Source organism: Patiria miniata, unplaced genomic scaffold, assembly GCF_015706575.1.
Source record: "Patiria miniata isolate m_02_andy unplaced genomic scaffold, ASM1570657v1 HiC_scaffold_20, whole genome shotgun sequence".
NCBI lineage: Eukaryota > Metazoa > Echinodermata > Asteroidea > Valvatida > Asterinidae > Patiria > Patiria miniata.
Window position 1 is genome coordinate 40,365,771 of NW_024037059.1, and position 26,929 is coordinate 40,392,699.

Consider the following 26,929-nt stretch of genomic DNA (forward strand, 5'->3'; position numbering starts at 1 on the left):
AATCAGAGAAGGCTGGGTCCACACACAGCCACTGATTGACCAATCACACAAGGTTTGGACCACAAATGGCCACTGATTGACCAATCAGGGGAATCTACTGATTGACCAATCACAGGAGTTTGGACCACAAATGGCCACTGATTGACCAATCAGAGAAGGCTGGGTCCACACACAGCCACTGATTGACCAATCACACAAGGTTTGGACCACAACTGGCCACTGATTGACCAATCAGGGGAATCTACTGATTGACCAATCACAGGAGTTTGGACCACAAATTGACACTGACTGACCAATCACAGCAGGTTGGGCCCACAAATGGCCACTGATTAACCAATCACATACAGCCTTTCTGGCTTTCCAAAACTTCTACGAGAACATACATGTAGCAATGTAACAGCATGCTCCTGGTACATGTCTGGTATTATTTTCGTAACAGTTCGCTTTATGTACACTTATGAAATGGAAGTAACAGTTGTCTGACTTAAAACATGAATGTTTGCAGCTTTGCACCAACTGACACACACAAAGAATGTAGGGAGAGAATTCTAGATGTGTGGGAAAGATTTGTTTTTAGGTTGAAGTTCAGCGATGGCGGCCGATTTATTTACTTAACTGTGGTGACTTCTTGAAGTTTGACCTCAGTCAGAATAAACAGAGAATGTGAAGCCAATCTTTTTTTTCCGTAAATAAGTGTCAACTCATCGCTGTGAAACGTCGACTAGTGCAGAAAAAGAGTACAGTTAATTAATTAAAGAATTTATTTTTTTCCAAAATCCTTACTTAAAGTACATGTAAGGAGCACCATTTGTGCTGTCCAAGTGACTTTTTTCCTCTGGACTAGTAGTGATTATGATTGCGCGACTTGAACGTATTTTCACATTTTTTACTGTCGACACTCGACAGTGACATTTTACCCGCATTACGCATGTAAAATCATTCAGCTTAGAACCTCAAGAATATGATTGATTTTGTTCAACAATTAATCATTCCCAATTCAATTATAGTTTTGAATAATCAAACGGCTGCTTATTGACCTGCATATAAAAAAAAAACAGCTTTATGATTGTTATTCTCCCCCCCCCCCCCCCCCCCCCCCGCCCAAAAAAAAACACGCTTTATGACAAACCATCTTTGCCAACCCCTGCTACGATAGGGGAATATTTCCAGCCCCCCCCTTCCCTTCCAAACAGACGGAGTAAGGCAAAACAAAAATCATAATGAAGTACAAATGTATATCATAACAGAGTGTATTACCAGCAATGGGGTAAGTGTCCTCCTTTGTCCCTGTTGTAAACCTGAAGAGCGCCCTCTATAATACATGCATGGAATCCTATAATTAAGGCTGCTCTGCTATAAAACTGATTCAATCAAATTTAAAACATCAGCAATAAGTACACACATGTACATGTACCACCAGTACTGTCAACTTCATGTTGTTATCTTAAAGTTAAAAATTCAAGGTTGGGTTTTGTCCTTCAAAAGATGTGTGCCCCATGCTCTTAAAAAACAAAAGGTTTTTTCTCCTAAAAAAGTTTCAATTTGTACATGTATGTTCTGTTTTAGCAACCAAAAAAAACCCCTACTTTTTTCCACCTCTGAAAAAAAAGGATTTCTTTTTGCGTACAAATGAACCCACCCAGCGAGTGCCAAAATATTGTTGGGCCACAATTAATTCAAATTTTGTACAAGTCTACTATATTTAATAAATTAAACCCAGTGGATTTTTGTTCATTCAATGTCTCATTCAAAAGTGCATGACTTTTATATTACTATGGAAATAGCAATTCAAATCAAATCTATTTTTCGAGGGGAAACTCGAACTAGCATAGGAAATGCATGTTTAAGAATAATTTACTATCACTTTAACTCACAATGTCTTCTCATTATGTGGACCAAACCCGATAGCTGCATTGTAGATACAGTGCAAGGGATCTGTTAACTAAGACTACTGAGGAAATACGTTCCATGTAAATTATATCTTCATTACAATATGGACTTCCATGAGGAAGTATATACACAAATGTTTACGTTGTCTGTCAATGATTTCTCAAAACCCAGAAAAATCTCCTGTACAGGGGAACACTAGTCCAACAATTTGGAATCTCTCCACACTATATACTGGTAATCCCATGAAGAAAAAAAAATCCCTCCTACAATCTGCACAGTTACAGAGAGTCAAAAAATCAATCCTCTTCCCCTGTCATGCCTTTTACACAGGCTAGCCACCAACAATCAGATCACATTTCAAGCAAGCACTGTAAATAGTCAAATTCAGTCAACAGACAAACACAGGCAAGTGGTAGGCACAGCTGGCTTATCAATCACCTACACTCAAAACATATATCTGAATCAAGGTACTGGACTACTGGTACATAAACAGTCACAGCCAGTCAATCCTACTTTACATTGTATGTAGGCTGGGGGCTCTTAACTGTTGAAAACAGTCACTTGATTGATTTTGACTGAAAGGACAACTTCGAACAGAATGTACAGTATGTTTACAAAATTAGCCAACAAAACACTTCTTCGCATTCTAACACTTCTTCAGTATAAAGTACTCAAGTGTGCCAACAAAAATACTTGGCACTGTGTTTCCATTTCTCTGAAATATTCCTTCCACAAGTTATACTGGATAGTGGATATGTGCTTATACATGTACATGTACATATGCCAGTCTGGTCTTGTTTAACAATTCCCATCCAGTCATAACTCCAACACCAGGGTTTGTTGGAATCTGTTGGAGAGAGTACTGCACTAATAAACTGATTATGCATGGGGTTAGGCATACTAGCATAATCATAGTCCAACAGTTTTGGTGTTGAGTTTACCATACTGTGTGGTGTTGGAATTTGCAGGAGTGGGGAAGGTTCCTACTTCCTAGTGAAACACACAGGGGGGAGGGGGTAGGAATAATACTTTTACAAATCTCTGTGATCACCAATTGATGCAAAGAGTGCAACAGAAATGTATTAAATTTTTCCATTCATATTTGTAAGTACAGTACATGTATATCTGTACAGTGGTGGATTTGTGAGTTAGAAAAATACTAATGAGAGGGAATAATTGGAGATTTCAAAATAACGGTTACCGTAATTTTCGGAATATAAGCCGCGCGGCGTATAAGCCGCAGCACGCAAAAATCTGCAAATTAAGATTTTAGGTCGGCGTATGAGCCGCATCGGCGTATAAGCCGCACCAACCACAGTGGTTCAATTTTGTAAGGCCTCCAAATTCTAGTCAAAATGCTCTGAACCAGTTCCATTTGCACTACGAAAGCTATAAAAGGGCCACAAATGTTATGTCAAATCATTTACAGTCGATTACTCTTACAAACAAATATGGAAATTGATGATGAGAAATAAAAAACGGGAATTGCTGCCGGCTGGCTCGTCAGTGAGCCTGTGCCGGCGAATGACATTACTTTCCCCCAGCACTTGAGAGAGTATGCAACCCACCATGTGTTGTCTGACTGGAGCGCTACAAATCCTGCTTTGTGGCAACAGACGCTGAGTTGTTTTGTCCTACAGGATAAATAAGTCCGTTTTTACAGCAAAACTTATCAAAATTAATTGTTGTGATTACTAACGAGTAGTAATGTCAAAACTTCAAGTTTGGATCGTAACTTTCTTCGAAAACAGTCAACACGATGCCAAGATTTTTATGGACGTATCCATTAATTTCGTGGGGGTGGTTTCACCCCTGTTTTGAGTTTTACATCGTTTCTTGAATACATTTCAAGAAAAAAAAATTATATTGTGACGTTGAACAGCTGATTATCAAATAAAGATATGTTTCAAACTCCATAAAAAGTATTAGTTGTCTTTTTCCTTTTTTTAAACTGGGGAAATATTGGTAATTATTGTTCCCAAGAAAGTGCACCCGTTTATTACCACAAATGGTGTGGTCCATGGGGAATCCATGCAGCATGCATGCAGCATAGGCAGCATCACGTACGGCCGGTTGTCGATGTCCAAGGGACAGCTTTCACTAGCCGTACTTTTTACCGCTCGGTATCTTTTTGTGGGATGTGCTTTCGGTTTGTTAATGACTTTCTTAATTGATAATTATTTCAACAACACATCTCTTCTTGTACCAGTACATGTATGTAACTGTCATTTTTATTCTTCAAGTCTCGGCGTATAAGCCGCCCTGTGTATAAGCCGCAGTAAACATTTTCATGGGCAAATTCAACGTATAAGCCGCGGCTTATATTCCGAAAAGTACGGTACTTATCCGATTTTACCAAAAGCTCACAGTCATGCCAATAAAAAGTGACAAGTAAGGTGCTGTATGCAACATCCTCCACATGGATTGGGAACAACAATGTACACACAGGTTTGCGGGATTCAATGTCCACTGGGCCTTTACAAAAACACTCGGGACATGCCGGAGCTGTCACGTTGAAAACATGAGTAGGAATTCTCTGATCAGTGAAATTGGCAGGCTATTCATGTTCCAAGAAGACCAATGGGTGAATGTGGTTGCAAGCAGAGACTGTCGAGCAAAATGGGGGATGTTCAATGTTATTTCCTTTGGCTTGTGTCACAAAATATAAAAGACTTAATTATTGTTAAAGGTTGATTTCGAATATATGTATCCGTTTTCCAAAATCCTAACTGAATGGTTGAATTCATACCGGTTTTTAAAAATCCAGATTTTAATCCCACCACTATGAATGAGTTAGGGTATTTTTTTAATGATTATCGACAAAGAAAAATGTATTTACATGTACATGTACATGTCACATGTAGTTCAAGTCACAAACATGGTCTGCAAAGCAAAAGGCTTGCAGTTGCACAATGTATGGGTACCACAACTTCACAAGTGCATATGTTAAATTAATGATTTACAGTAAATTCTAGTCTTAAAAATAAAGTCAAACACAACACGTACAAATCGAAGCGACATTTATTATTTCATAGAACCAAAAGCATTGCCATTGATACAGTCACATAAAGATTCATCCCACTCCCACATAATACTCCCAGATAATAGTTAAAAAAAGACACCCCACCTCTAAAAAGGCATCTTGTTTACGTGTTTATAAAATACACAAAACAAAAAAAATACAACCAATGAAATGTGATAATGATGGAGCACTGTTGTCCAACGGTGTTTGGTTCACGTGCTGTGCCGGTAAAACTTAAAAGAGCTAAAATAAAATTGGGGACCACCAGACCAGTTCACATTCAAATTAAAATAGGCCTAGGCCCTACTGCCAAATAAAATAAAAACAAAAACAACTTCCCAGTCAAGTCCAACATTTGTCATGTTTGTCCAATAAAAACAGGGAATAAATTCTGCACTTCTTGAAGTCTTGATCAATGTACATATAATCTAAGTTATATTTTGCGATTTTACAAATTGTGCATTTTTGTACAACCTTTTTCCCAATAGTACTTACTAGTACTGAATAAAAATCAGTACACACCTATTTGACAATTATCACGATACTGTCATGACTGTACAAACAAATGGCATGAAGAAATGGACTTCACATATTTTTACATGACGAGCAGACGGTTTTGTTCAAGACAGAAATGGCGCAATACTCACCTATCGTTGATATAAATGTTGTATTAAATGTATCGTCTGAAAATCTGAAGAGAATACACGTCTTCCCGACACCGGAGTCTCCGATTAGTAGTAATTTAAACAGCAAATCGTACGTCTTTTTCGCCATTGTTGTGTGTAAAAAGTGGCAGAAATGTATGCCAAGTATGTCCAACCCTAAAATGGCCGCCGGACGTTACCGCAGTCGTATTTCTGATTTGGCCAATTTAAAAATTCTCAAATAAAAACTTCTCACCGCAAATTAAAATGTTAAATATAAATTAAGATTTATTTTAAATGTGTTTTCAGAGAATAACTTTGTGTTTTTAGTATACAATTTGGTTGTATTTTTGTTACCGGTAGTAAAAACTGTTAAATTGCAATGCATTGTGGGTTTAAATTGTGGACGAATAACGACAGAGGTAAATAACCTTTCACCTGTGAGTCATCCCTGGTCACGAGTTATGTTTATTCATTAATTGTCGTCACTGGGGGCCGGGGGATCAGTCTTCCCAGTTTTTATTTACCCGCATTGTCACTACCGAAATGTGGAGTATAAAATTTGCATGTGAAGGACATACAACTACAAGTCATGAACTTTGAGGGGGAAATGGGAAAGAAGTTCGACAAAGAAGTTTCAGACAATTCAAAACAGTGCTTATGAGTATTATAATTTTTTTTTAACTGATATTAAAGGGTTGCAAGAATTCAACATAAAATTGCCCAGCAGCGCCGCAGTGGACACGCGCTTATAAAAAAATTAATAATCATCACTCAATAGATTGAAACATTCTATGATTGAAACTGTCATGATTTCAACGACTCGACTAAATTTCTTGGCCTTTATTATAAAAAAAAAGAAGTTTTTGAAATAAAGCTCGTCTAAAATCATCAAATATGTACTTTTGTAAGAAACTTTGATATTGAGAATCAAAATAAGCACAAAATTGAAGACATATTTAATATATGCACAAAAGAATGACACCAATCTACTCAAAGAAATGTAATTTATGTCATGAGTACTTTTATTTTTTTCCGGTGAACAATCTAAATGTTCTCCTTATCTGCACTGTCACACACAAGTATAGGGGGAAAAGCTCAAACTAAAATAAAATAATTTACAGTTAAATGGCTGTACAGTTTATATAATTGAAAATAGTTTTGTGTCTAAAATACATGACCAAAAGGCAAGTGTTGTACTTGTTCATGTTTGTTGGTCATGTTACAATGGATAAAAAGGAAAAAAAAATAATAAAACTATGACAAATGAAGCAATAAAATCTGTCATTATTAAAACAAACAAACAAAATCAGAAAAAAATTGTCAAAATTTAAATAATAATGAAATTTAAGTAATTAAACATTTCTGTGCAGACGGCCTGGTTTAACAAAAAAAATGTACTAGTGTTCAAATGTAAATCTCATTTAAACTATCAAAAACAGTAACCAATTTTTAAAACTGTCCTGTATCTTCTCATATCACAGACCAGCTTAAAAGATACCAGTTGTTCTGAGTAATAAAACAAAATTATTGGAGAGTGTCCCTGTCAGTGCTTAAGATAAGCAATTTGCAGACAAGTGTATAAATATTAGGATTAAACCAACAAGGCCAGCTTTACCGTGCGGATCTGCAGAAAATTCAGCTCTGCAAATATTTATATTTTCGGTTCAGGCCAACGCAAAGAGTAACTGGACAAGATTTCAAGTACGTGCAAGAGCATAATGAATGTGTATTACCGAAGGGTTACTAGTGATAGTTGATAACAATGGACTAGTAGCGAGTCTATGATTATGCAAACAATTGTATCCTAAAAGTATTTTTTTGTCTGCGTTTAGTACCAATATATTTAGCGCTTTTAGATGACACTCAATTTGTTATTAAGATGTAATGTTAAAGTTGAACACATCACAGGATTACAATGCAATTGATGCTAGATTAAATGCCATTCAAGCTTACAGAAGGAACTTTTATACTTTTGTAGTGTATTCTGCCCCCAAAAATGGTCTCCGAAAAGATCAGAAAAATTACTTGAAATTTGGAAAGAAACTATTTCCTCATGATAATTGAAATGTAAATTTTTTTTGGCAGCAGAGCATTACGACAACACTTTTCACTACTTTATAATTAGACTTGTAATAGTCTCTTGTGGGCCCAGATTCGGTAACCTCATCAATGACTTTTCTTTACCAAAAATTATCTAGGCACATAACCGAAGCACAACTAGTAGATCAGATCATTCATTTCCTCTTATTGCACTAAAATCAGCAAGCGAAATCAAGAAACAAATCAAGAAATAAGAAAATTTAAGTAGGAATCACTGAAATCGGGTGAAATATTGTACATGCACAAAAATGAAAGCATGTAAAATGTAATTAACACAACAGCATATTGCTCAAATTTATTTGATTAAAATTGAACCAAAATAAATGTCATCATTTTCCATGGCAGTCGTATTATTGTTGTAATATTTTTGCTGTGTGAACCTGATTGTATTCTCACACATTCCAAATTCTGAATGCAACAATAACTTCCGTGTGGAAGTTTTACCCAAACTTTTTTCCAGTTTCACAGCAAGCAAAATAATAAAAACTGATAGATTACTGTTCCAAAAAAAATTAAAACGGTCCTAAAAATACTGACAGAGGGAAATATGATACAGTTAAAAAGACATTCCACCTGTAAAATGCTAAGTACTGCAATTTTATGGCTATAAATTACTAACAAAATACGTTAATGTCAATCAGCACAAATCAAGCAAATTACATTTACAGAAGATTTGCGACATCATTTGGATATCATTTGTGCCCTTTTTAGGATAAAGAGGTATATACAATCTGATGTTACAAAAATCTATGCACATATATACATTGTTACAGGTTTTGTAAATAAAGCATATGCAGGGAGTTTTTTTTGGGGGGGGGTAAAATTGATGCAAAATCTTAAGAATTTTTCTTACATTTTTCTTTAAGGTGGAGGAAATAAAACGTCATTAAATTATTTCGTAAATGATGTAAATCTTCCCCTAATTAAATTCTACAAGACTGTTTTCTGTTAACTTATTTAAGTTGTCATATAAAATTCTTGCTTAACTTCTTTGCAAGTGTTTGGTCCGAATCCGTTATGACTGCTGTAGTAATTTTGAGCAAAAACTCAAGACTTTCACCACAAATAATCTAGTGTGAAGTTCTAGAACAAAAATATTATGAAAAAGAAAGCTGAAACCATTTTTTTTCTCAAATTCATATATTTCTGAGGACATCATACGAGGATATTTTCAGAAAATTTAAAAATTGTTGACACTTAAAAAAGTTGTTGGGCATAAAAGTGTGTTGGAATGGAATGTCGTCTGTCTTCAATACCAGTACATTTTCTATTCCAATTATTGGACTGAAATTAAAGCTGCTACAAATTAAAAAATCATTTCTTGGATTAACTGTACATAAATAGACTACTTTTCAATTATTATTATTATTAATACATTGTACTGAGAGCTGCTCATACCAATAGTTTCCTATGCATAAGATTGTCGTCCGCATTTTGTGAATGTCAACCAATATGGTTAATGAACTCCGCCATACCTAGAATACAAAAGACAAAGAAAGACAAAGAAGTAATTAATATCAGAACATTATTTGTTGGCTTTGCACTTTCAGTACACGTTTTAGTTGTATGCCTGGTTGGGGAGTGTGGCGTAGTGGTTAGGGGTTCTTGACTCATGATCAGAGGTCAGGGGTTCGAATCCAGCTGTTGGACATATGTTGGGGCCTTGGGCAAGCCACTTCAACCCAACTTGCCTCTCTCCACCCAGGAGTACAAACGGGTGCTGGCATTAGCTGGGGAGTAACCTGCGATGGACTGGCATCCATCCAGGGGGAGTAGAAATATTCTACTACTGAACTGGAGATAAACGCCAGCCTGAGGGGCCACATTGGCTTGTGACGGACTTCATGCGAAGACGAAACAGGTTTGAGCATAAATCAAAATATAGTTTATTGTGGGAAAGGTGTGCAAAGTGGGGCACCCATGCCCACAACTCCCTTCCACAGCGCTATCAGGAACGGTCAAGAAATCACTGTGCACACTTCAGGGGTGTGAGTGACCACTGATAAAAATAGCTGAAAACAGCTGAAAAAGGTGTAAAAAGGCTGAATTTTGGAGATCTCCTATACTTTTGTACACAGCAAGTGAGGGAAAAAGCTGAAAAAAGCTGAAATCCAAAACCAAAAAAAAAGCTGAAATCAGCTTTAAAGCTGAGATTTCACACCCCTGACACTTACTTTGCTGCCCAGTTGGTTCTGACGGGCAGCGGTTGCTGCCGGACGCCAGCCGAGCCGTTGAAGTTGCTTCCTGGGATCGTGGGAGCTCTGGGCTTGCTCCAGGAATTCAGATCTGCAGGAAACCAACAGAAAACAGTTATAACCACGTTCGAATTTCTTTGGTATACAACGGCCACGTGTCTGGACAATAAAAATGCAGGTCACACACTGAGGGTGATATCGCAATGCGTTCATTGCGTGAAACATGCCGGCGAGCTAGCTTTGCGCAATGAGAACTGCAACGTCAAACGCGCTCAGTCTCACGTCCGACGGGACACCAAAGGCTTCGGTTATCAAAGGTTACATCTCAGTGGTTTGATTTATTTCTCACACAGTAAAATATAACCATTCATCTTTTTGAGTTACTGGCACGATATAAAAAAACAATTGTCGACTGCTGTGATGTGGGATATGACGTTTTTAACCCCCTCGGGGTGCGTAGCACACTGGGCGCCACTTGGGTGCTATGCGCCCCTCGGGTGTAATAAAAACGTCATATCCCACATCACAGCAGTCAAGAATTGTTAAGTGTAGCAAGTCTAAAGGACATGACACTGTCTTGCAAAAGTTTCATTACACAGGGCACATTTTTTGTTACATCTTTCCTGTGACAGCTTTGGAAAGTTGGGCTAAAAAATGAAAACGACTCCCACAAAAACAAGCGCGAGTGCACAATCAGCTCTGGCCCGGTTTGGGAATGTCTCACTTCATATGCAAAATAGACGCGCATGCACAGCGATCAAAACAAAGCCGGTCTTCCAAAAACTTTCGGCATGGCATGGCATGGCATTTGGTCTATTTTTGGTCAAACATTTTTGGTTAATTGTCGAGGACCGACCGACAGATAGACAGACAGACCAACCGACCACCAAGTGGCATGAAGAAGCTCCTGCCAGAGCTTAAATAAAAAAAGAGAGATTTTTCTTCTGACCTGAGAGTCCAGATGATTGCTTCTGTCCAAATGAAGGCAAGTAGCTAGCCCCGTAAGCTCCTTCTGTCTTAGTGTAACGAGCTCCTGAACAAATCAGATCAATTGCAATTGTAAATAAATTAATTAATTAAATAAATTGCAATTGTAAGAAATATTTACTCACTTATTCATACACAATCCTTTTGCAATTCCAAAAATGTATCAGTGGTTTAGTCGAGATTAGTGGGCATAAGGAAACGTATTTGATAAAAAAAAACTTAGATTGTATTTTTTTCTCGTGGCACTCCATACCTAGAATATTTGTATATGTAGTGCTACCATAAGGGAAGTTAAAAAAAGTTGGATTTTCTTTTTCCTACATGGCTTTCCATACCTAAGATGTAATTTGTACAAGAAAAGCTACCGAAGGTAGGTAAAAATGAGTTGAGTTTGTTTTTGGCCACATGGCCCTCCATACCTAGGATGTTATTTGTACGTGTCGTGCTACCAGAGGGCGGTAGCTTGGCCATTGGTGGCAATCCTTGTGAGGATTCCTTCCGGGGGCTCTTCAAGTTCAGACCTGCAAAACGAGACGGGAGAACAGAAAATAAACTGAGTAAAATTCTACTCTATAAGGCAGCAGCGCCCTCTACGGGTCCTGCACAGAGCATATAAAGTTGAGCAACTTTTTCTGCCATCTGAAAACTGGGACAAAATTCAATTAGGTGCTAAGTACTGAAATTGCTAAGTGCTGAAAATATTTGCTTAGTATTTACTGGTTACCAGCCAAAATTTCATACAATGTGTACTACTTGTGACTGGTACTCCGATGATACTTACTTAGCAGATCAATTTGCTACGCAAAGATTTTTTGCTTGCAAACCTTTTGAACTCGGGGAGTCAGGTTGGCGTAGCGGTGCTTTCCTTGCCTTCCACCGCTGTGACCCGGGTTCGAATCCCGCCTGGGCCAATATGTGAATTGGGTTTTCAGTCCCTGCCTGATTCCGTGGGTTTTCCCCAGAATATTCTTCTGGGCTTTTCCTTCCACCTCTAAAACTGTCATTTCTTCTCATTGTCTTCTCTCCACAGGTTTCTTCAGGCTTGCGAGCTACAGTGCCTAGGGCGCTTTTGAGGAATTCTTGGTTTTTTACCAGAAATGATTAATAATAATAATAAGAAGAAGAAGAAGAACTGAAGTTGGGCCTGAGGTTTGCTCTGTGACATTCGAGTTCATATTCATGGATAAACAGTTAACACACTGTAAACCACGTTACCTGGTTTGTACCGCGCCGATCTGATGTAGAACTGTTTCACTGAGGAGGCTGACGATCGGCCTGATTCCAGTATGGGTCTGCCCGGGGCTTGGACCTTGGAGTATGACGCCTTGTTCCTTGGGGGACTCCTGTTTAAGAGAAACAAGAACGATGAGTTCAATAGACCATCGATACTTTCAAAGTACTTTTTTTCTATTCATGGATGTTTCCAATGTTTTCAGGCAAATGTGAGGAGTAACATATAAGTTGAACATTAAACAATTAATTTTTACCCTCCCCAATCTTCAAAACAGATTTTCAGAGGATTTTTTTAGGAGTGAGAAATTAAGGTAGGTTGGCCACTATAACTGTACATGGAGCTGGATGCCTCTTGGAAAGAATCTGCCACGGTTTCGTGGACAGTGGAATATTTTAGAGAATTCAGGAAGGTTTGTAACACAAATACCGAAGGGAGTTAAGAAACATGAGCATGAAGACAACGATCTTACCCAAACAAATCATCGTCATCGTCCCAATCAAACGAGGACTTCTTCTTCAACGGGGCGCCGGCTTTCCTCTGCACGACGGGAGCAGCAACCGCCTTCTGGGATTCAAAGTCTCCAAAGTCGTCCATGCTGTCAAACAGATCCGGCGCTTTCTTCTGGAAATCCCACCGTCGCCGCCCACTTCTGTTTCCGGCTCCTCCCCCTCCACCGGCGGGTGGGGCCGGCTGTCTCTGGACTGGGGCGACTTCTTTGGCGGGCGCAGCCTTGATGGCTGCTATCTTGGTTGGTTTTGAATTCCCTAATGACGTGAGGTAATCATCTAGACCATCATCCGTTGTTGTTGTTGTAGTTGTCTTCTTAAAGTCCATTGGAGAGTTCAACTTATTGTCTTTGTTTAGTAAGGGATTCCTTCTTTGTTGTTGTTGTTGTTGATGTTGATTGTAACCTTGGTTACCAGTCATTTGATAGTTTGATGTGACAGGGGGCATCTTGGGGCCTAGGTTCTGGCCAACTTGGAAGTAGGGATATCTCAGAGCCTGCAAGCATAAAACCAGAAATGTCCACAAATCTGAAGCATCTTGAGGGATAAGCAAAATTTGAAAACATTTAAATTAATTAAAACTGCAAAACCCATAAAGCCATGAAACCATAAAGTGTTGCGACGTAAGCACCGTCAACATCAAAAGTTTCAATTATCAATATATTGGAAATCCAATATCGAGAATATTTGATATCGATTATCCCATGTAAAGGCCATAAAAATGACACGTTGATTAAAAAAAAGCGAACGCAGAGCACAAAGCGGCACCACTTGGCATTTCGCGATGTTTTTATTTTGAGTCACAAGTACGAATTACTGCCGAGTTTTATTTCATTATACAGCAAATGCAACTCAAAGTTAAAGCGAAACTGGTAGATTTTTTTTACGATAATCTGACACATCTTTGATATCATTTCTCCATATTGAAAATTTCATTATTTCGATATGATTGAAAAATTGCGATGTGCGATATAGATATCAAAATAATATCGAATAATCGAGTAATATTGATACATCGATGGTGCTTATTGTGATGGTTTGGCGATACAGGGGGTAACCGGCAGGGCAGTTTGGGGCGGTACAGGGACTAACAGGCAGGGCAGTTTTGGGCAGTACAGGGGGTAACCGGCAGGGCAATTTGGGGCAGTACATGAACTAGCAGGTTAACCAATCTCATACCTGCATGACCGTGGGTCGTTTCTGCGGGTTCCAAGCCATCATGTCTTTCATCACCGCGAGGGCATCATTGCTAGCGTTGGGTATGAGCGTCTTCAGCGGTACAGGGACACACTGCGGGAACTTGAAGTTCATGTTGGAGGCCAGCTTGTAGCCCTCCGGCCATTCCTCCTGTAAAAGGCAATGATAAAAGTGAGTGAAAACGGGGTTCGAACCTGTGACCACCAAGCACAGTATCAGTGTTCTACCTACTGAATTTTTTGCCCGCATCTTGGTAACATCTCAGTTTCATTGTTTGTGGCTTTGTGAAAGGGGTTGAAAACTGGAAGACATGAAAGCCTGACATTAAAGCCATTAGGAATCAATTGAACAATGAAATTCACACGAGTAGGATTGGAACCTGTGACCTCTGGATTACCGAAGCAGTTTTCCACTAATTGAACTATCTAGCCATCCATGTAAAATATGAAACCTATGCTACTATACATGCACCAGGTCTTTTCCTCTTCCTATTTGTAGAAAAAAAGTCACAACTATGGAGAAAAAAGGACAACCTACATTTTCATAAGATGGCTTTTACATCAGGCTGATGTGAATTCTTTACGTCAGGGTTTGCACTATCAAGCAGGTCCTTGGTTTGTGTCCCACCCGAGTAGTTTGTGAATTTTTTCTCATGATCACTCGGCCAACACTGAGTATACAGTGTTTATCAAAATACGTCTGTGGAGGGCGAAATCCATTATTGTCAACCTACCTTTTTTGGAGTTCCCAGGACCGAGCAGATTTTGAAGATCTCGTCCACTTCGCTGTTTCCAGGGAAGAGGGGCCTCAACGTGTAGAGCTCAGCCATGATGCAGCCGATCGCCCAGACATCGATAGGCGAGCTGTAGTTGGTAGACCGGAGGAGGACCTCAGGGGCGCGATACCTGCGCCAGACAGAGAGACAGAAAGGGAGAGGCTTGGTTTATCTCTGTCAATCCAAAAACTGCCACGTTGTTTTTTGGCTAGGAAACGTCTAGTCTGAGTATCACCCGTTCTCCATGCAGCCCATCTCCGGTAGAACGTCTGATATATCTAAGCATGCATGACGTCATTACAGTCCGAAATCAGGACTACGATTGTGATTGGTCAATTTTGATGCCACGTTTTTGTAATACAACAACCTGTACAAAAATGCTACTCATCGTGGGCGTGATATATTGCACGCGGGGAGCTCGCATCACGCGAATAAAGAAAGCACCTGCTGATTGGTCAGTTTCTCGAGGTCATACGCAGTCTAGTTGCATAATTAATCGCCGAATCTATTCGCATATCATAGACCATGGTCGGCTTAGCCAGGGCCAGGGTCTATTACACAGACTAGGAAACGTCCTGGATCCTTTAAAAACCTCCCTTCTGCAGCATCAAGCCCAATGCAGAGCAACAGTGGTTAGGTTCTAACTTTCCAAATCCTTCAAAATCTTCCAAACCTCGGATGCCTTTTCACACTAGAGCCTCTCAACCCGAGTTGAACTCAATCCTGGGCAAACCCAGTACCGCCCTGGGTTGAGTTATTGATTTTTCAACCCCGCGTTCAACCCTGCATCGTTTCACACTTGTTTCTTGCAAACCAAGTTTATTTCACTCGGTTACTGCCGTTTTGAAATCTGGCGAGACTTTCAACCCGGGTTAAAAAATCTCAAATCCTGGTCTGGAGCAGGGTTGAATTCAACCAGGGGCAAAATCAATCTCCGTGTTGACGCGGGGTTGGCGCAAGGTTGAACATTTTCAAGTGTGAAACGCCACATGTTTTCAACCCTGCGTCAACCCCCATCATCACCGAGGTTTGTCTAGTGTAAAAAGGCTTGTGGAGTATTCCGAAGGATCTGAAAGGTTAAGGGATAATGACATGCTATTGACAACTTTTGGTTAGAAATCTTCCTGGATCCTGCAAATTCCACCACTGTGCAGAAACATAAACTTACCATCTTGTGGAGACATAGTCTGTGTACGGCGGTCTAGATCTGGTCTCCCTGGCAAGGCCAAAATCTGCAATCTTGACCAGCTCCGGCCCCTGGCACAGTAGGTTCTCAGGCTTCATATCGCGATGGAAAAATCCTGTGTAACAAAAAAATAAGTTTGTTGAAATCATTCTTTTAAGACACTTTTTTCAGACTAGTGTCCTAGCTTTTAAATCTCCTGATACACAGTCGACTCTTAAATTCAAACACTGTTAATACAAATTATGGTTAAAGTGAACAAAATACCTCGGTCCCGACTGTACATTTATGTGCACAATGATTGGACCGGTGCTCCTCTTAATACAAAATTCTGATATAACAAACATTTTGGCTAGGACCGGCCGAGTTCATATTAACTAGAGTCGACTGTATAGGGCCTATGCCTCTGTCACATGTATAATATGGCTTCAGAAACATTTTAAATCATTCACATTATCATTTTCTTACCGTGTTTATGTATAAAGGCCATGCCTTGTAGTATCTGAAACATGATGTTACGAATGACTGATTCTGGGAAAAGTCTGTCCCTGCAGAGAAAAAAATAATCAAATCACATGTAAAATAAAATATTTTATAAAAAAATACTCCTACCCAAGCCCGACTCCACAAAACCCTCCCCGACACTCCCCTGCCTAAAGCCCAACTTTTTTTTTACAAGTCCTGTGATTAATTTGTCAGGACAATATAATTTATTGCTGAAAAAAATGTATTTTAATCCTTATCAAAGATACAAACATGTATGAGATAACAAACTTGGCTTTCCGTTAAATACAAAGTCACACTGTCTGTTTTCTTCAATTCATCAAAAATGATATGGACAATAACAGAAATATTATTAATGGACAAATCCAATATTTCGCGAACGTGAGGACCCATTTTGTTAAACAAACGTTTAACCTCGTAAGATTTTCATGGATTTCAGTGTTCGTATATTCTACTGTTCAGGCATCTGCAAGGAGAATACCCACAAGAATTTTAATATTACTAGTCTTTGCGATGATTTTGTAATCAAAGAAAACATGGTACTACATTTGAATGATTTATGTCAGGAAAATTTTTATCCTTGGGTAATGCTCAAATGTTAAAGAAATATGAAAGCCTGGGCCAGCAGTAATTTACCAGTTTTTCCCTGACACTAATATTTAATACACCACCACAAATTCAAAGTGCCATGTCAATGTATGATGGTGGAGAAGGGCCTACACATATCCTTTGTCATCTTGGCGAGTATATACCGATTTTTTTGCTTAAAGTCAATACGCCCGCTCCCTTCACCAAACCACTCCATTTCACATTCTCTACTTGAAAAAAAATGGGACCTTGCCCGACGGATTGTTTACAAGGCTCAGTTGCCATGCCGACTAACTGGTGGTCAGCATTACACTACGTTGACTGTTGTCGCAGACACTTGATCTATATCACTGTCATTTTTTTTTTATATTTTCCGTCGTCAACGGACGTAGGGGGGTGATATGACGCTTAGCAACTGGGGTACTTGAATCGCAGAGCGTGTTCTCAATAATGAACAATGGTGCGTAGCGGCTGAAACCAGCGGGTGTGACAATTCAATGGGTTGTCCCCAGGTGGCAAGGGGACGGGTATCACATTATTGCAATTATGTTTTGTTTCATGTCGACTCTTCTGGCCGTGGCTTTTCTCAATTATAAACCGTATCATTAGAATGGTCTATTCAATGTGGTTATTGGCTTCTTTGCATCAGCCGTTGTTGTTTTTTTAAGGAAAGGAACACATGTATCTTTGTAATTTTTGTTTTTATTATACATGCAGTTTATATTATGTGTCTTTAAAGGGAATATACAACATTTGCAAACATTGGAAAACAAAACTACCAAATTTTTACGAAATAGCTTACTAGGATGTTGGTATATGAAAGTCTGAAGCATCCTGTAAAATTATGGCACCTGGTGTGAAGTCATTTCCGAGAAAAGTGGTATTTTGTATAAATTTCCAACGGTGGTCGGCCGACCACCGTTGGAAAAACCTAACTATTTTTCAACTACTGCTCCAAATTTACCCTTTTTTCAGTCCAAATTTTGTTTGCTATTGGTTCCATGTTCATGAACGGGTGCAGACCAGCTAGATTGGTTTCCTTACCTTACAATTTTCCGGCATCTATAAATTGATGCATTTTATCTTAAGTGGAGTCAGGGAACCAGACTACTTGAACATTTTTGTTTTTCCTGGTTTTTCCAGCATTTTCGAACAAAAAACTTCAAACTTGTCAGTGGAACAATAGTTGATCTATTATACTAACCTCCCCAAATAGTTCATTTCTGTAAATTACAGCAAAAGCCAATGATGTGCATTCCCTTTAACAAAACCATCTACAGTGTTTTAGATGCCACATTGATGTAATTCTGTGTAATTGAGAAAAAGAATGGACACATGTTTTGCTTCTTTCTTTTTTTAACATGAGCATAATTTTAACCTTTTTTTTCTTCTCACTTCTCGACTATAAAGTTATATTACAAGCGACCATAGTCCATATTCTGGGGCGGTAGTGCTCAGCTGCAGTTCTATAATCAAGCCAATTATTCACAAACCATTTGGTTTGATCAGCGATGCGCGACTAATTGCATTTCAGTTGTCATCGCGACTGGCATTGTACCGGCAGACTAATTAGAGAACCATTCAAACAAGTCACAAAACGATGACATGAAACCAGAACGCCCTGCATGCCACTCTTATAATTTTGTAGATAATAACGTCAGCACCAACGGATGTGCATTTACTGGTATACTGCAGGAATCGGGTACCCGATCAAAAAAAAACACGGGTACCGGGGCACCCCTTACGGAAACCCAGCCCCAAAATTCAAATTTCAAAAGTCGCTGTTCAGATCGTTCATAAAGGTTCGCATGAGAGTTTTCAAAATGCATCAATACAGCAAGTGTGCGTACAGTGAGTTTTATAGCTTTACGATGTAAAGTACCACCTTTGCGAGCGTCATAAATGTGAAGTATGTTTTGTTCTCTGCGTAGCCTGGTTTTCATTTTGAATAATCCCCACAAATGAAATTCAAAACCTTTATTTTTTTATTGTCTGAGAATTAAGTTGCTGAGTACCGGGTAATTTGTTAAGTTGGTTACGGTGTAGCGTGAATTTACGTTTCTATGAAATTCAGACTCATTGGTAATAACGCGCATGCGTAAGTATGGTAATTAGGAAAGTGACCGGTCACGTGAGAGGGATTAACCAATAATAGGGAAAAGGGGTCCGATTTTCATAGGAGTCGGATTTTCATGTGACAACGGTACTCGATCCTATAATCTGGAACCAGTTCATGACATCAACGGTCATCTGGCTTTGATGCACAGCCCTAGTGCCATTTAAACTTAGGAAACTCAACGAGTATGGATTTTCAATATGTACAAATTTTTGAAATTAATATTTAATTTATTTCTACTGCAGGGAAATTCCTTTGCTGTTGCATCAAAATAAAACTGAAATGGGCCTAAATGTAGAGATATAAATTGACAAACAACTGAACTACATCTTTTTTTGTAAAAATTTTCACATAAAATATGAATTTAAGAAAAAATATATGGCATAATTTGTCAGTTCAAATCTGCGAAAGCACATGAAAAGACAGCACCCCAGTTATTTTGCATATATCAAAAGGCATGTACACATTCTATTCGCATATTTACGCGATGTGCAGTTACGTTTTACGTCCAGCAACCATCATGAAAAGGCCTAAATGAATTAACACTGCATTAGAAAGAAAAAAATTGTCTGCGAATTGAATCTCCTTTGAAACGCGACTCGCTAGTTTTATTAACAAAGCAAACAAAAAGTGCCAAAGATATTCAATTAAAATCCAAGCGTGCGATGCACTGGGAATTTATGCTTTCAGTGCCGTCAGAATGCAAGATGTTTTTGAGTTTTAAGTCTCCATTTTCCTGTTAGGCCAAAAAAAAAAATTATAATCGGTCTCTGGTCAGACTGAAGTTCCGGAATTGATGCGGCGACGCGTTTTTTGGGTGGCTTTTTTTTTTTTTTCAAGCTTCAATTGTACAGACAAGGTGGGTACTATTTTGCTTGTTTGTGTCCTCATTATACATTGGTGTCCTCCATAATTTGCCTTGGTGCCCTTTATCATTTGCCTTGGTGCAATTTCCCCATTCCTTGGTGCTCCTTGGTACAAAAATTTGAGGTGTGGCAATAGAGGGCGCTGTTGTTGCTTCCGTGTTAATTTGAAGGGAAAAAAAAGGTTGCCGCGCATGATTAAAATCGACGCGCGCGCTGACCAGAAACCGAGTATTTTTTTTTTTGGCCTTAGCTTGTTTTTTTTTATTCAAGTCTGTGTTTTGTAGCTACACACATTCTCAACTCGCTGTGATGAACAAAGAAATGTGTCAAATTTTCTTTTGCTTAGAACACACTATACTACAATCGATGATGAGGCAGGTAGATTAACCTTGCCATGTAAATTAGCAGAGGCCATGTTCTGTCTGCGCGAGGTTACATTCCAAGGAAAATTGTTAACTGCCATGGCAACCATGTAGGCAAAGAAAGCTTTCAAACAAGGTGATCAAATGTCACCGCCATTACAGTGTTCAGTTCATATCATGTACAAATCCTTCAAACGCTGCTGGGATCGATTTGGAATATTTGCTCTTTCCTCATTTTATTGGATTCTTCTCTTATGAACAATGTCGTTCTTTGGTCAATGTACAGAATATTACATATTCAAAAGTGAGTTTGTATTTTGTTTTGAAAGACAGAGCTCAATTATGTTAGTGATATTTAGCAGTTTCTGGCTTTAAAATTCCAAAACACCTTTAAATTTGCTTAGATTTTTTAAATTAATTTTTTCTTCATAACTATTCCTTTTCTTCATTTTTACAACTGTTTAAACATTTTCTTTGTGTGTGTTCCTAACTGGAATACTCGGGTTCATATTTTGAAATTTCATTTGACTATAATACAATTTTTATCTTCTCTTATCTTGCATACATCTTTTCATTTCAATTTTTAATGACTAGATATCAAAAATGCCCGGATGTTTTCTCTTGCAAAACAATTATTTGTTCAATTTCTCTTACTTTTTTTCTGTCATTTTGTTTCAATAAATAAAAACTAGATATCAAAACTCCAGCTTTAATAGATGCCTGTCAAAAAGCCTATAAAAACAATGTAAAAGAACTAAAAACAACCACAAACAATACAAAACCAAGCTTTCAGGGAACTCATTGCATCTTTTGTATTTTCTGCTTTTCTCTTACCTGTCTTTCATGAGTTGGTAGAGGTTTTCCTTCATGTACTCAAAGATAAAGAACAATTGATTGTCCTCTCTCACGACCTCCTTCAACTTGACGATGTTGGCGTGATTCAGCTTCTTCAACGACTGTCGAGGAACATCAGAGATGAAAAATAAAACCCACTGTACACATGCATGTAAATGTCACAATTGTAAGGCAGCTCATGTACAGAACTCTACAAGACGTCTTTCTGAATCTTCATTTTCAACCATTCATTTTTTTCAGATTTAAAAAAAAAAAAGGACTATATTTCTGAATTTTGATAGCTCACTGTGCATCTTGCATCTTACTTACAAATTAAAGATGCGTGCACTGTGCTCATAAAAAAAAATACATTATTTTGCTCCCAACAAATTTTCAAATTGTTTGTTTCGTCTTAAGTTACTCTTAACCCCCAAAAATGGGGTTTTCCCCCCAATTTGGCCATCTGCAATCCTCTTTAATTTTGTTGGGCTGCAAAATAATTTGAATTTTGTAAAGAAATAATTCAATTACTAACTGTCAATGATGTTTTTCGTTCGAGGCCTCATTCAAAAGTGAATAATTTTTACATTGCTAGGAAAATAGCAATTGAAAAAATAAATCTACTTTTTTTTTTTCGGGTGACACCTGCAACAGCACAGGGAATGTATCTTGAAAGAGTTAGGAGATTCAATTACAGATTGTCTGAAAACGTGGCATATTGTATTCAAATTTCTCATCACTATTTCTAGTTTTTTTGTTTTTTTAATTTGAAGCAAGTCATCTCATCTTACCTTAACTTCTCTGAGGTCCATGCACTCATCCCAGGAATAGTACTTTTTCTTCATTCTACAATGAAAAAAATTATAATTATAATTATAATTTTTCCAAAATACACTTTCGGTAAAATTTAACTATTTTTTAAAGTGCACAGTGATAAAAATAAGACCAATGATTTCAAAAATACATATGGAGCAAGTCACAGATTTTGAGCATTTGTACAGTATGCGACAGTGTGGCCTCATAGTTACACTGTAGGATTTGTGACCCACGATCAGAGGGTCATGGGTTCCAATCCACCTGCTGGTCATATGTTGTGTCCTTGGGCAAGCCACTTCACCCACACGTGCCTCGGTCTACTCAGGAGTATAAATTGGTACCGGCATCAGCTGGCTTTCCATCCAGGGGGAATAGAAATATTCTCAGTCATTTCATGCCACTGAAACCAGCGACCAACACCATCCTGATGGGCCATATTGGCCCGTGACAGACTTTGTTGCTAAAAGGGAAAATACAACATTTGCAAACATCAAAAAATAAAACTACCAAATCATTTTGAAATACCTTGCTGGACTGTTAGTGAATGACAGTGTAAAGCATCCTGTAAAATCATGGCACCCGGTATACTGTCATTTTCAAGAAAAGTGGTATTTTTGTATCAATTTCCAACGCTGATCGGCCGACCAGCGTTGGAAAAAACTGGCTTTTTTTCAAATACTGGCCCCAGTTGACCATCGCACTTGTTTGCAATCGATTACACACCTATGAACGGGTACAAGCCAGCTAGACTGGTTCCCTGACCTTACAATTCCCCAATGTATGTAAACTGCTGTTTCTTCTTAAATGGAGTCAGGGAACCAGACTACAGAAAAATGATTGTTTTTCTTGGTTTTTGTAGCCCTTTCGAACCCAAGACCTCAAAAAGGTCAGTGTAACTATATTTGCTATATATTTCCAACCCCCCCAATTCCATCCATTTCTGAAAATTACAGCAAAAGCAAATGATGTATATTCCATTTAACAGCACTGCAAAATCTTGCTTCGGTCAATCGCGCCTACAAATTACTCACTTTTTAATGGCCACCATTTCGCCGTTGTCAGTCTTTCCAAGAATGACACTTCCGTACGTCCCATCACCGACCTGCTTGAGCATCTGATAGCGATTCATGGTGACCACAGCCATGCAACGTCTCTGGCCAAAAAAGTCTCTCTTGCTTCAAAGATCTGGAATCCTCCACTTGTCGTCAGTTTAGTTTATGGGTCACCGGCGTCTAAATATCAAATGCCCACGGTTCATCTTGAAATGACTGACGGTCGGGCGTTGAGTTCAGAGATGGGAGACTCAGGGTTGAAAGGTCAAAGGTCACTCTGGGGGTCACTACAGGTCACATGGTCAGGCGCGGTGTGATGACTTGACGCATATGATGTTGTTATTGATCTTGTGTGTTTTGTTTAACACACTCTGTGGAATAAAGAAAGCAAATTATGAAATCTTCCTAATTATTTAAAGAACTTTAAACAGTACTCATTTTTTTAAACTTTATATCATAGATGTAGTGAACAACAGAGAAAAATGACAAGGTTTTCCTAGTCCAGCTAAAACTGGAGGTGTCATTACTCAGTCAACGTATCAGTCAGTCAGTCATAGGGACATAGTCCGGCAAAAATATTTCAACAGCTTTTCAAAATTGGTCACAAATAAATAACCATCCATGTTTATAGCCACCCGTGGCGATTCCTGCAGTACCAGACAAGATGAGACAAGACAAGACACACTGATGTACCCGTACTTATTGTAACTAAACTTACATGTACTAATATTCAGGGCAATTCAAGGAAAATTGCTGCAGAGTTCACTGTCAATATTTTAAAGCAAACATGACAAACATGAACAAGTAACTTAGAGTGAATTATAAAAAAAACGAACATAAAAACCTGAAACGCTCAGAGAATGAGCGTAGTCAGCGTACAATACATAATTATACTTGTATCGATAGTCTCATCTGTGAGTATAACGTTGCAAATACATACTTTATATGTACATAATCTGGCGGCAGGTGTTGTGGCCAGATAAACTCATGACATTATCTTGATTACAATGGAAACTCTCAACAGAGTAATTACTCTCTTTTCACATGTTAATGTAATGCATGTCTACACATTGTACGTCAATCGGGTTTTAAATGGAATATATACAACATTTGCTTTTGCTTTAATTTTCAGAAATGGATGGATTTGTTACATGTGTTTTCAAGACTTTTGGGGAGGAATGAGGCATAAATTTACATTTTGTACCAGAGATTTCCTCCGAAATTTGAACGGCTCATTTTGTTGAATTTGGTCAAGACCTTGGCCGGTGCGAGCTTTCAATATTATTAAGCCGGTGCGGCACTGAACATGCGCAGTGATTTTTTGGTGGACTTAGAATGTTTTACTGCACATGACAAATTTTAGTCTGAATTGTCATTGTGACTTCATATTAACGAGATGAGAAATCAGACCAGTTTACAATTTCAGACTTTATTTTGAAATTAAAGAAAAATCCTCCAGAGCCATGAATCAGGAAAACAGTAGTACTCTGCAAATAAATGCAGTCAATTTAAAATAATAAAAGAAGGATATTTTATATTTTCTGGAATGAAAGAAAAAATTGAAAATTTTGAGAGCCGGGCTTGATCTGAACCAGGGATCTGTTATTCATGAGACAGAAGCGCTATCCACGCGACCACATGTGCTGCACAAAGATGGTGGTAATTTAATACGTTTTATACTGTAGGTAGGCCTACTATATGCGTCAAAGAGGGCACTGTGCAATCTAGCCGGCTTAATATTGTTTACTGAAAGAAAGCCGGCACCACAATAACTTACAAGATCCATTTTCTTAAGTAATTTTTACATGAGTTGCACAATGTCGGTCAGTTCAAAACTCAAAAGGGAAGACTACAGTACAGGCCCTACCTACTTATATGTAGGTTAATTACTTGTTTATTTGATTATTTTTACAACTTGTAGTTGTTTTTTTTTACAATGTGTAGGCCTCTACCCCCCCCCCCCCCCCCCCCCCCCACATGTTGGCAAACTGTGCAAGTGGTAACCGCATAAGAAAATGCTTCATTTGGTGACCCTTTCTTTTTAATAGGAATTTGTGATTAAAATTTTGATATTTTTTTTTTTGGCACATATTCATACTGTTCTATTTAAATTCAAATATCATAATATTTTTTACATCATGATTGCCGTCTGACATATAGGGCCTATTTATTGAAATAAGCATGAACAAAGACAAAGATTTTGAGAAAATATGAGTTTTGAGCATTTCTATCAATATTTCTGCACTTCTTGAATCTTGTTGTAACTTGTATGCAAAATAATCACACTTTTACTCTGCATTAAACGTATACATTTTGACAAAATCCTAACTTGCATTTAAGTGTTTCTTTCAGTTTTTTCTACAAAACCACATCCAAAACAAAAGTAGAAAATATATTTTAAAAAAATAAGCCTCAGCCTCAGGCCTAGTCAGGGCCTCGGGCACATACCGGCAGTGGGATTTAATGGTGTAAAAAACCAAAGCAGGTCGTTTCGTACCCAAGTCGTTTCGTACCCAAGTCGTTTCGTACCCAAGTCATTTCATACCCAAGTCGTTTCGTACCCAGTCAATTATGATGCACAAAGGACTAGTTACCGCATTTTCATCATTGGCCCCTGCGCGGTGCGGCGGGAACCAGTCGTCACCGCATTGCGCTTATTACGCATGTGATAATACATCGAATTGCGAAGTAGTTGAATCGCGCAGTGAATGTGTAAAAATAACGGAGGTTTCTTTTGAAAAAATAGCGAATGTAACTAAGAAAACAATAAATACAAGCATTTTTTGATGCGAAACGACCTGGGTACGAAACGACCTGGGTACGAAACGACCTGGGTACGAAACGACCTGGGTACGAAACGACTTGGGTACGAAACGACCGACAAGCTAAAAAACACACACATTTGCATTCTCATTCTGTTGGACAGTTGGTACAAAGAAATGCAACAAAATACAAATATGTGAATTAGGAACACAGACAGTCCTTCTTGTGTCGCATAAGATAATTTTTTATGGAAATAATATTTGATAGAAAATTATGGAAGAATTATGGAAGATTAAGACACTTCGCGGTGCGCGATACATGCATGTGTTTATTCGTGTTTACACGGTTCATCCTCACACAATCACTGACAATCACATTCACAATCTGGCCCGTTCGTTGTGTGACGAATAACACAAATATTTTACACAAACCCTAAGCATATACACCACAAAGAAGTAAAATCCAAGTACAAAATGATTTAGTGACTAAAACTAACCTTTAAAAATGCTAAAACTGTGACGATTACTGCCTGAAAACGGGGGATTGTCACGCTGTTTATGTCCCTAGTGATGACCAAACTTTCCTCAGCGAAAACTATGGCTGCAGCTCATTTACATATGAGCGTCAAAAATACCGCCCTCTGTTGGGCATTATGGGTCAATACATAATAATTAAATTTCTCTGAATCATGTCGCTGATTTCTGAAGATTTTGATTATGACGTCAATTGCCTTGTTTTGTCCTCTCTCCCAATGAATAATTGTGTCAATTAATTGGTCGCACACAATAACATTAAATTCCAAAAATCCGAAATTAAAATAATCCATGGTCGAACAAAAAGTAAACAAGATGCATAATACAAGTGTTGTTATGTTGTTGTTTAATTAACATTTCTAATAGCCTAATAATAAATATTCATATTTAATTAACCGATATCATTGTTAAATAGCAAATTGCTATTACATGTATTTATGTAATGTAACACAAAAATTGAAAACAACAAAAAAGTGCATGGTATATGCCATGAACTTAGGTTTTGTTTTTAACATATTCTCAGATTGGTAATTATGTAGCAATCGAAATCAGACTAAAAAAAATATGGAAACTTCAAGGAGAAAAGATATCAATGCGAACCATACAAAAATTACAAATACTGGAACTTATGCATAAATAAAGTACGTTTTCAAAGTGTGCAATACAAATAGCCTGTGAAAGTCGGACGTATTTATGTACTTCAGGGGAAAAAGGAAAACTCACAAATTGTGAGTCACAATTTCATATAGCTTTGATAAT

At 38.1% G+C, this 26,929-nt stretch overlaps 2 protein-coding genes across 2 annotated transcripts in view; both read right to left on the bottom strand.

Annotated features, from left to right (window-relative positions):
* LOC119729184 (ras-related protein Rab-10-like) overlaps window positions 1-5,763 on the bottom strand; it is a 31,331-nt gene extending 25,568 nt beyond the window's left edge. The window contains exon 1 of the mRNA XM_038201724.1: window positions 5,560-5,763. Coding sequence (XP_038057652.1) covers window positions 5,560-5,686 — 127 coding nt within the window. The 5' untranslated portion in view covers window positions 5,687-5,763. The remainder of the gene's footprint in view (window positions 1-5,559) is intronic.
* Window positions 5,764-7,879: 2,116 nt separating this feature from the next.
* Window positions 7,880-26,255, bottom strand: LOC119729185 (serine/threonine-protein kinase MAK-like). The gene is made up of 14 exons (XM_038201726.1): window positions 26,134-26,255; window positions 22,854-23,245; window positions 21,798-21,852; window positions 21,007-21,128; window positions 16,205-16,284; window positions 15,722-15,854; window positions 14,512-14,683; window positions 13,761-13,928; window positions 12,545-13,077; window positions 12,057-12,184; window positions 11,261-11,362; window positions 10,804-10,887; window positions 9,834-9,945; window positions 7,880-9,134 (listed from the first exon to the last, which is right to left on the bottom strand). Exons 2-14 carry the CDS (start codon window positions 22,964-22,966, stop codon window positions 9,116-9,118), a joined length of 1,821 nt encoding a protein of 606 aa, XP_038057654.1. The 5' UTR covers window positions 22,967-23,245; window positions 26,134-26,255; the 3' UTR covers window positions 7,880-9,115.
* Window positions 26,256-26,929: the final 674 nt, after the last annotated feature.